Source organism: Dipteris shenzhenensis, chromosome 12 (assembly GCF_047967505.1).
Source record: "Dipteris shenzhenensis isolate YYH24624 ecotype China chromosome 12, Dip_SZ_1.0, whole genome shotgun sequence".
Lineage (NCBI taxonomy): Eukaryota > Viridiplantae > Streptophyta > Polypodiopsida > Gleicheniales > Dipteridaceae > Dipteris > Dipteris shenzhenensis.
Window position 1 is genome coordinate 4,560,961 of NC_141607.1, and position 11,536 is coordinate 4,572,496.

The 11,536-nt window shown below is 43.1% G+C and overlaps 1 protein-coding gene across 1 annotated transcript; it reads left to right on the forward strand.

The window, feature by feature from the left end:
• Positions 1–4,679: 4,679 nt before the first annotated feature.
• LOC147895715 (flavonoid 3'-monooxygenase-like) lies at positions 4,680–6,655 on the forward strand. The gene is made up of 2 exons (XM_087383052.1): positions 4,680–5,581; positions 5,850–6,655. Exons 1-2 carry the CDS (start codon positions 4,700–4,702, stop codon positions 6,471–6,473), a joined length of 1,506 nt encoding a protein of 501 aa, XP_087239178.1. The 5' UTR covers positions 4,680–4,699; the 3' UTR covers positions 6,474–6,655.
• The last annotated feature ends 4,881 nt before the right edge of the window (positions 6,656–11,536 follow it).

The following is an 11,536-nucleotide window of genomic DNA, read 5'->3' on the forward strand; positions in this document are numbered from 1 at the left end:
CGTGCCCTCCCTTGCAACACATGATGAGGATCCAGGTGGCCTACACACCGCACATTCATTGGTGAGACATGGGCATCGATCCCCATGGAGCAATGCTCCAACATGACCAGATCTCAAGTCATTCATAGCTTGTCGGACAAGGTCAAAGTCTATGTGTGTTTTGCAAAACAACAAACATTTTGTCTTTGAGTTTCCTGATGTACTAGGGCTTACAATGCTCAAAGCTCCTCTGCCCAATTGAAATGTTCGAATTCTAATCCACAAACTTGAGATACAACTCCGTTTGCTGATCCAACATGCGGGAACAACAAACAATGAGCCCCCTTTTTGCTACTATTAAAATAATATAAAACACGGTCCAATTAAAGTATATAATGAAACAAAATCAATTTCAACCACCGTGCTAGTTTAGGACAGTCACAATTTCATTCACCAGGCTAGTGTAGGACAGTCAACCACCGGGCTAGTTTAGGACACATTTAGGATAGTTACAATTTCAACCATCAGGATGGTTTAGGACATTATCACAGTTTCAACCACCGGAATAGTTTAGGACATTGTTACACTTTCAACCACTGGGATGGTTTAGCCTGACAGTCTCAACTTCACATATTAGACAATAACAAGTATAATATTATTGCTTTTCATTTTTTAATTTCACCATTACAAATAACAATGTATTGTTTTTCATTTCTAAATTCCACAATTTAACATTCGTATATGACCCAAATAGCAAGAAATTAAATTTAACAAATTTAAGTACTAAGAAACACAATAATTTCAACCACTGGGTTGGTCAATAATTAATGTCTGTTCAACCATGATGGTTCAAGACAATCACATAACTGGTGATTGAGCTGAAGTAGCCACGGTTGCATGATGTTCCAACCACCAGTCTAGTTTAGTAAAATAACAATATATTGGAAAATATATTGCTCTTAATTTCTACTCAACCATGCCATCAGGTTGGACAACAACTAATGTTTGTTCAACCACGCTGATTCAGGACAATCACATCATTGGTGATTGCACTGAACCAACCTATGGTTGCATGATGTTCCAACCACCGGGTTGGTTTAGGACAATCATATTTAGTCCCCAAGCCTAGTTTAAGAAATGAAACAAGTAAACTATCCCAAAGCTCAATCATAAACAACCACCGAGCTAATTTAGGCATCACTGACCTGCGTTATATCTAGCATGTGTATGATGTGCTCCTCAAACACCTTGCATCCCGTCTGCTTCTTACAGATGTCCTTTCTATTTGGAGAAACTCTCGTATTTTCATGCCAAAACGTCATCACTATAGTAATGACTTCCCTCGGGGGGGTCACTCATCATATGTAATCCTATCACGTGAGTTCAACAAAAGGATATTTTTTATTTCTAAAATTTACATAAATAAATATACATAAGGGACTATTTAAAATAGTTTTGGAAAAAATTTACAGATTTGTATAGAAAAGGGGTACATTTTATTAAATAAAAAATTTACAAATAAAGGATTTTAGAAATAGGCCTTGAACGCACGTGATATGGAGGGTTTATACATAGTAACCCCCCCGAGTGACTTCCACACTTAGGCTGTCTCTCCTTTTCTTACGCTTGTTGAAGCCTACAGACTTCTCCGATCGAGATGATCGTGCATTGCTTGTACTCTACGTTCAACCGCTGGAGCCACATTGGTCCTTTTGATTGACAACATCTTCGACATTGTGCACCCAAGCCATTTCTTCTTTGTTTCAAAGGACACCAACATAGCTAATGTCGCCCTCTTTGCAGCAAGTTGATCTAAGTTGTGCATCCCTTTCACTTTCTGTAGGCCATTTCTTAGGTTAGAGAGCATTGCCTTTTGGGCGTGCATCTCCCGATGTATTGGTAGGGTTGTTACTCTACGCACTTTAAGGTGTAGGCTAAAGCTTGTGAAGACTCAATACTGGTTAGAGAGCATCACCTCTTGGGTGTGCATCTCCCAAGGTGTTGGTAGTGTTGTTAGGGTTGTTACTCTACGAACTTTAGGGTGCAAGCTAAAGCTTGTAAAGACTCGATACTGATAATCACCTGAATGGCCTGATGTTGCTGCCTCGAATGCTCCCACCAATTGTGATACTATAGCTCGTGTTCTTTGCTCCGATGGCAATGATCGAATGTGTGCATTTGTAACCACTTCTTGCTACTGCTCTGCAAGAAGTCTTCTTTGTTCTCATTGTTTTTTCCTTTGCAGATGTTGCAAAAGTGTCTTCTGTTGCCGATTCAATACCGTGCCAACCTCAGGGGGGTCACTATATATAAACCCTCTATATCACGTGCGTTCAAGGCCTATATTTAAAATCCCTTATCTGTAGATTTTTTCATTAATGAAATGTACCCCTTTTCTATACAAATCTGTAAATTTTTTTGAAAACTATTTTAAATAGTCCCTTATGTATATTTATTTTTGTAAATTTTAGGAACAAAAAATATCCTTTTGTTGAACTCACGTGATAGGGTTACATATGATGAGTGACCCCCCCGAGGTGCCAACGCTTTTCTCGACCCACACGCTATTCCTTATGCCTTGGCTTGGCTTTTCTACTTTCCTATCTCAGAGCCTTTGTCTGCTTCTCTTGCAAGCCATGGCGAGTTGCATGTTGCCATTGACACCATGGCCACGATCAGTCCAGAATAGACCCAGAGAAGCTAGCTGGTGAGGCAAGCAAAGAATAGAAGACCCAAAAGAAGAAAATGGCAAACCAAAGTTTGCGCAAGGTCATGTCGAGGAGCGTGCGAATTGCAGGGTAGGGGTAGGTTACAGGTACTTAATCTTCTAAGATTTGATGGGCAGGAGGTGTAAAAATTCAAAATTCATGGGAGTAGCGAAATTTTAGCCATCGTTTTTTCCTCCTCCGACGATACATGTCAGTAGAATTGGATATCCCAAACAAGTGTAATGAGATCATTATGCATGGGTTAATGGGCCTTTAATGTAGTGTACTTTAAAATGATTACTTGGTTGCATGTATGTATAGAATAAAATTTTGATGTTTTTGAATAACTTACTATATCCTATAGTCTTCAGGATGCATGCTTCACATGCAACATAGCATTTGTAATACTTTAACAGTCTCGTTCCAAATCCTTATTCCATAATTTTTTGCTCTCATGTTCAAGTTTGAAATGTGTACTATAACTTGAAGACAAAGTTTGTCGAATTCCGTTGAGTAATGCATAAGTTATGGGTCATGTAAGATACCCATATACAGAAAAGTCCTTGAACCTCATAAAAAATGGCTACATCCATGCAAACAATGACCCCTAATGACTATAAGGAATGGAGATAGAGATGGGTTAGAGATTATGATAATAACAAACAAGAAGATGGCAATTGGTTTGAAATAAAAAATAGTAATCTTAAATAAGAGAAGAAAGGGGGTGAAGATGAGGAGGCCCATGACAAAAAGAGTTGAAAATGGAGATAGGTTGTTTTTTTTAGAGACCTTGAAAAATAGAAGAAGAACGTGCAAATGAGGCTTGTCAACCTCTTCATTCCATTATTCAAAGAAGATAGCAATTATTTTGGTTGATTTCAAATGTTGGAAAAAATTCTAATGATGATGAGCACATCTATCTCTATTTTCATCTATTTTTCCTTGCTTTGTCATGAGCCTCTTTTTGTACACCTTCTTTCTCCTATTATTCTATAGTTTTTTTCAAACCAATCTCCATCTTTTTTATTTTGTTCTCATCTCCAACACTATTGCTATTATCATGCGTAACTTCTTCTTTAGCATGATCTATGCTTATATGGTGATTTATCAAGCAAAAATGCTAACGAAGATGCTCGGGGGGGTCACTATGTATAAACCCTCTATATCACGTGCGTGCAAGGCCTATATTTAAAATCCCTTATTTGTAAATTTTTTCATTAATAAAATGTACCCCTTTTCTATACAAATCTGTAAAAATTTTCCAAAACTATTTTAAATAGTCCCTTATGTATATTTATTTCTGTAAATTTTAGAAATAGAAAATATCCTTCTGTTGAACTCACGTGATAGGGTTACATATGATGAGTAACCCCCCCGAGCGAAGATGGTAGAAATGTTAAAAAACTAATGGGTATAAACATGCACGTAATGGAAAAACCATCTTATAAATGTTGAGAAAATAGATGAAAATTTCGTAAGAATTTTATTGGGAAAAATATTTTAGACGATTTTTAAAAAATATCCCTTGAATGCACTTTATACATAGGGTTTCCTTGTAGTGTACCCCCAATATTCTTCTTCATCAAATTGAATGTACCTTTACTTTACAATGTTCGTTATTATATAGCCAACACACGGAAGTAGAGTCGATTTATTGTTGCAATGTACTTGGGATGGACCGTTGGCACTCCCTAAGGTCCTAAACTCAGCTGTGCCTGAAATAATGAATTAATCTTTGAGGGCAACTTGAGGCCTAGCCCTTCTATTGATTTAACGCATTCAACCTTTTCACTACCCTTCTTTTGGTTTTCAAAGTAATCGTCGACTTGTAATCGTCGAGTTGAACCCGTGCTACAAGTTCAGTCGTAAGGGAAACACTTAGCGTCGATTTGACATCTAGGCCGCCCATGCTACAAGAATCAGCTAGCTCCCGAGGCTCTTGTCTACATGCTTGAGGCTCTTATATACAGACTTGCAGATACCTCTGCTTCACAGAATATCGACACAAAACCATGTCGTTGCTATGGAGCTCGCCTGCTGCATCCTACGTGCTCGCATTCTGCCTGTCTCCTTTCGTTGCGACGTTGGCGTGGCTCTACGTCACTTATGCATCGCCACGACGACTTCCACCCAGCCCACCCTGCTTGCCCGTCATCGGGCATCTGCACCTCTTCCGTGCACCTCCTCATAAATCGCTTCACAGGATCGCGCAGAAGTGTGGACCGATTATGTTTCTCCGCCTGGGAAGCGCACGCACTGTTGTAATCTCTTCCGCTGCTCTGGCGAAGCAGTTTTTTTTTGGGCATGACGAGGTTTTTGCACATAGACCACCGTTGGAAATCGCCCACCGTGTACTCTACGGAAATCAAGGTGCTGTTTTCATGGAATATAATCAGAGATGGCGGGATATCCGCAAGCTGTACGTGCAGGAAATCTTGTCCGTCAAGAGCACAAGAGGTTACAAGAGCCTCAGAGACGAAGAGATTGCTTCCATTCTTCGAGAGACGGAGAAACTGTCGGGCACACCTTTGCAGATTCGGAGCTTGATACACCAATGCGCTATTAACGTCGTGACACGGACGTTGTTCAGTGAAAGGTCGGAGGGGCGACTGTCAGGGTTTATGGAGGCGTTTGCAAAGCTGAGTGAGCTTTTCGTTAAGCCCATCATAGGAGATCTCATTCCTTATCTCAAGTGGTTCGACCCTGGCGGATACCGAAACAGTATCGATGCTGCGGTCAAGTCTCTCGACGCAATGCTCGAGAACATTGTGAGCAAGCGCCTGCACGACAGCCAGGATGGACGAGCAACGCCTACGGACATGCTCACAGCGCTGTTGGATTTCAACAAGAAACTGAATGCATCCGACACGAGTGCCGTGAAGGCAATGCTCTTTGTAAGTTTTGCACGACTGAGTTTCTCTTCTATTCTCCACTGGATCAAAGTTGAAACCGAGATTACGCACCCAAGCCTAAGTGTTTCGTCTCTAACTGATCGTTTGCGCTTATTTGCGTATTTCCCTTCCTACGAACTAACTCTGTTCGATTCGTCTATCTTCGATGCGCTCGGGCTCCGTTTGACATTGCTCAACTACGTCTGAACTCTTAGCATAACATTCATCTGCTTTCCACTCGCAATGTGACTGCTCTGAATAATGCGCGCAGGAACTCCTGGCTGGAGGCTCGGAAACGACGAGCTCTTCGGTGGAATGGGCCATGGCGGAGATCCTCCAAGCTCCAGAGAAGATGAAGAAGCTCCAAGAGGAGCTGGATGCGGCTGTAGGAGATGAGAGGCAAGTGGAAGAGTCGGATTTCCCAAAGCTACCATATCTGGAGGCGGTAATGAAGGAGATGTGGAGACTGCATCCACCAGTGCCCTTCCTCGTTCCACACTTCGCAAAGGAAGCAACAGAGGTGGCAGGGTATAGGCTACCCCCCAACACCAGGCTCATGGTGAATGCGTGGGCTATTGGCAGAGATGCGGACGAGTGGGAAAACCCTTCTGAATTCATGCCGGAGCGGTTCCTTGCCCCCCATGGACAAGCCAAAGATGTAGTTCTTTCCGGGAAAAGCTACCAACTCTTGCCATTTGGCACCGGGCGACGCTCCTGTCCAGGCATTCACATGGGCATCGCAATGGCCAGCCTTTTTGTGGCAAACCTAGTGCACAGCTTCGACTGGCAGCCCTCCGCTTCCATGTCCATGGAAGAAACACTAGGAGTCACTGCATCTCTCGCTCATCCACTCCTTGCTATCCCCACGTCCCGTCGCCCTCTTGCTCAACGTTAACTACGGCCGTCGGCCCTTTTATTACAGCCATCATCGAACCCCCAGAACGGAATAAAAGCCAAAATTATTACAGCCATGGTGGAACCCCCACAACGGAATAAAAGCCAAAATTCACTTCCTACAGCCATCCATTGGAACCTGCTAACCACCGCCATCATGCAATCCGCACCTTTGTAGAATATGGAATATAACTTTGTCTTTGTCTAGATTGTGGTTTGAAAGGAATCTCCTTGCCTTCCCTCCACCCATGGACACTTTTGCAAGAAGATTCTCTGTTGCCCCATACATTTTCTTTTCCTCCTTAAGTTTGACATGTCCTCCATGGAATCCCATCTCTGATAGCAACTTCTCAGCTTCTACAATGCACCATGTGGATACTTCTTGCAAAATTAAATTCCAAGCATAAACAAGATGCAAATACAACAACTTATCAAGTACACACAGTTCTACGTGTAAAGTACATATGTGTACTCTCTCAAGTGGTATGGGCAAGATGGGATCCCACTTTGGATCCTTCTTGTCGCGATTGGGAGCTTGCATTTGGCTGCAAGATAGAATGCCATTCTCCCATTGTAAGCAAGCCTTTTTCTTACGTTGTGAACACATGCAATAAAGGCATGTGTTCATTGCATTTGCCCCTATATCTCTCTCTAACTTGTGTTCTTTCACCAATTGAGCTTCATCCATTTTGATGACAAATATGAGCTTTCCATTGCAATTTGTACAACAAAAGAGAAAAATCATTACGATAAACATGATATAGGAAATAAACTTGTAAAGTGCAATGCTATAATGGATTTCCTCTTATCATCTTCTCTCATGCCATAGAATTTGGCCATTGCTTGTTCCAGTTTCTCAACATTTAAGTAGACATTGTTGAAAGCATTCATCTCAAAGGTTTGCAAGCCAGATTTCTTTTTACTCTTCCAAGTCATTGTGCGCCTTACGCAATGGTAACCTCCAAGCATTTCTCTTGCACATTGGTATGTTTCTTGTCGTGCACGTCTCACAGACCAAGGTGTGGGTAGGGGCACTATAGACTTCTTATATTTTCCAAAAATAGTAGACTTGAAAATTTTAAAAATAGATGTGTAAGCTTCACGACTTACACCAACAATATCACAAGTTGCAAGCATCTCCTTTGCATCCACAATATCCTTGAAGTCCTTCATCACCTCTTCAGCAACTTGCACACGTAGGCGCTTGTGTCTTGGGTCCCTTAGTATCCCAATGACATCACTTGACTTCAATAAACGAGCTAGAGCATATGAAGAGTCAATATCATCCCCATCCATTCTTCCCATCACATCTTCCATGAAGTTCCTAAAGAAGAACACAATAAAAACTTAGTCACAAACAGTGTAGCACAAAAGGGTGTAATCTCATTGGAACATTTGATAACCAACCTTGTAGCCTGGACTCTCCTCTTTCTAGCACCACTGGTGGGTGCCAATGCATCCATGTTATGTAAGTACCTTCTTTTCTTCTCCTTCAATGCCAAAGGTGTTTCTTTCATCTTTTGGACTCGTTCTTTTGCCTTCTCTCGTTCCTTCTCTACAGCTCGTCAAACTTGATTGTATATAGATCTTTCCAAGCCTTTTTTGGACTCAGCTAGCTTACAGAGTGACTCTTATAATTCATGTCAGTTCGATGCATTTCGCTCCAAGTCCAATGCTTTTGCTTTATCATGAAGATCCTTGTTCTTCCTTTGAAGATCCTACATAGAATTATGCATTACAACAATGGTGCTATTTCCATTCAAAATTTGAATTCCCTCCTTCTCTCTCCTCCCTCCCTCCCTCCCCCTCCTCCCTCCCCCTCCCTCCCTCCCCCTCCTCCCTCCCCCTCCCTCACTCCCCCTCCTCACTCCCTCCTCGCCCTCCCTCCTCCTCCCCCTCCCTCCCTCCCTCCCCCTCCCCTCTCCTCCCCTCCCCCTCCCCCTCCTCACTCCCTCCTCCCCCTTCCTCTTTCTGTCGCTCCCTCCCTCCCTCCTCCATGCCTGCTCCTCCTCCCCTCCCCCTCCCTCCTCCTCCACCGCTGCTCCTCCTCCCCCCTCCCTCCTGCTCCTCCCTCCTCCCTCCCTCCTCCTCCACGCCTACTCCTCCTCACCCTCCACACCTGTTGGTCTGCCCCCCTTTCCTCCTCTTCAACTACTGGTCCTCCCTCCCTCCCCCATCCCTCCTCCTCCTTGCCCTCCCTCTTCCTATGTGCTACTCCTTCAAGCTTGCATCTCCACACCTTCTCGTTCTCTACACTCCTTTAGTCATGGCACCATTCGAGGACGTCTCCAACAAGTACCAGGTTCACTTAGAGTTGGAGGCTGAATATGCAAGCACATGTAGTCTAGGATTGAGGGGAGCTTCCAAAATCGACAGTCTTCGTTCGTAAGGAAAGAAGCATCTCAACCTTTGGGTAGAAGGATCCTTGTATCCTTTAGATCCTGCCAACCAAAAGAGCCCTCCTTTCCATACAATGCATGAGCTAGTTTGGTTTGTTGGAAATGGACATGTAGGGTTGCTTGGATATTGCAATCGGTTAAACAATGCTCAGTCAATGGCTATGCAATTAAGCGAGATGTGCAGATCCCAAGCAAAGATGCTAGCACATTTTCTCACTTTCACATTTAGAGAGCCATAGAAACTCCAATCCTCAGAAGCTACTAACTGTTATTTGCCATGGATTCAGCTAGAACTGCGTTCCATGACTTCATCTCACGAACTGCATTTGTAGATCATGAGGAAGAGCTATTTTTAGTGTTTGATAGGACTTTAGATGTCCTAGGCACATATATGTGAGCCAAGGATGACTTCTCAGATCTCATCCTTTACATGCAAGATAATTTCTCAAATTTTGCCTATACACTTGATCACACTTCAAAGAGATGGGTTCCCATAGATTACATAAAGTATCTATTTGTAGAGGAACCCAAGTTTGTAAAGCGCTTGGCTCGCTTTTGTGACAACCTTACAGATGAAGGGTTTAGGACAATTGAAGTTCAAGACATCCTAGATGCAGGGATCACACGAAATACAAGCACCAAATTCCTTTCATGGGAGATGACATTCATCTTCCTTCTCCAAGAAGGAAATTTAGAGGAAGAAGCCTCATCGTCTAGCACCCCCTCTATTAGAACTACTGATCTGGTCATCCCTAGACTAGACTCAGACATCTACATGGAAGAGAGTCTTGATGATCCAATAGAGGAGATGGAATCAGCTCAAGCATTGAGCCTACTTCAAGAGCCCCCAATAGAGCAAGAATCTGCATCCGAGACCATTGACCCAAACTCAGAATTATGGTCCTTGTCCCCCCTCATCATCGATGGAGAAGAGTACATATTCCTCCATGACATAGAGATTCTTTTTGGACTACGAGAGGATGAGGCACTCGGAGTCCTATCGGGGTTCGATGTTGACACAAGTTTCAAAGATCCCGGGTGCAAGAACATGAGCCCTTACAAAAAATACAAGAGCAAACCCTAGTCGCCTAGTTCTGACCATGTGTGCACATGCGGTTTTAGGTACTGAAGACTAGACAATGGAATACTTTCTCTTGATGATGCTGGTTTCAATGAGGGATGCAGACATGTTTGTATATGATGCACAACCCTCTCATGCAGAAGCTTCTACTCCGCGAGATACATCCCATGGCAGAGATGACCCCTGTGCCCATGAGGAGGGTAAAGCAGACTTTGAGGAAGCCCCATCCTAAAGAAGGCCAAATCTCCAGACGTCAGGGAGAGGAGGACTCAGAGGAGGACCAATGCAGACAGGAGCAACAAAAGAAGTTCAAGGCAGCCAGGAGGGCGTGGGAAGGTGTTCGGGTACCTGTAAGGCCCCCACCAAGAGTTAAGAAGCTGTACCAAGCAAAACCAAGAGCGCGGGCCCTGAGGGAGATCAAGCAAATGCATAAGAGCATCGACAACTTGATCCCACGTGCTCCCTTCCAATGTGTGGTACGGGATATCACATAGGGATACAAGGATGATGTGCGCTTTAGCACAGGAGCTATGGGGGCACTCCAGAAGGCTACAAAGCAAGTAACCATCGCTCTGTTCGAGGACGCCAACTTGTGTGCCATCCATGCAAAGTGCGTCATGCTCATGGACAAGGACATGGCTCTGGCGAAGCAGCTACGGAGTGACCCAAGTTTGAAGCCCTAGATTCTCTTGCAACCCACTCTTAGGACTTAGACCACCCCCTGCCCATGAAGGCACTATCTTGTATCTAAGGCCCAAGGGTCGATTTTTTTAAATAAAATATATCGACATTCTCTACACTCTCGCATTGTTGTATATTCTCCATTTCAATGCTTGCAGTAAATGATCATTTTAAGTTAAGTTTTGAATTCTGTCAAATCCTAAAGGAAAAAGTGTCCGGCACATCGCCAGGAGTCCAGAATGCCCAAATTCATGCCGTGGCGTGTTTTGGGCTTTCTGGGGTCCTGGCAATGTGCCAGACACTTTTTCCTTCTGCACGGCGGTGAAATTCCTATAGGATTTGATAGAAATGAACTCTTGATACCCAGAATTGGTGAAAATGATACTAAATTGTCTAGAAATTTATTAAATTAACACAATTAAAATGATGGAGAAAATATATCATCAATGACTTAAACAAAATACAATGGAATTCATGACGAGCAATGATAACTTAAAACAAATAATAAAGACATGTAGTCATGTATCCATTTAAATATATGTTTATATACAAAAGGCCTCACATGCTATCTTTCTTCTTGGCTAGTTCAAGTACATCAAGAATAGGGGTCTTTGAATCCCCTAGTGGATTCCTAGATATAAATCTAGCCGCAACAGCACTAGCATCCTCCTCTCCTACTGCCAGAGACCTAGCCATTGCCGTCGATTCCCTACCATGAATGTTCGATCCAAAGGCATTGATAGCAGCCAGGTGGTGTACCAAAATGACTTTGTCGACATTCCGAGTAATGTTGGAGAATCCGATAGTGCACGACAATGCCTTGCACTTCAACAGCTCTAAAGGACCTCGAGGAGAAAATTTGCCGTGAAAGACCACGATATGCTCTACGAATTTGCCAAGGTA

What these genes read in the sequence shown, in the direction of transcription:
- LOC147895715 (XM_087383052.1), top strand. Translation starts at nt 4,700, where the DNA reads ATGTCGTTGCTATGGAGCTCGCCTGCTGCATCCTACGTGCTCGCATTC. An exon ending in CCGTGAAGGCAATGCTCTTT is followed by an intron (nt 5,582 to 5,849) that starts GTAAGTTTTGCA and finishes TAATGCGCGCAG; the next exon opens with GAACTCCTGGCTGGAGGCTC.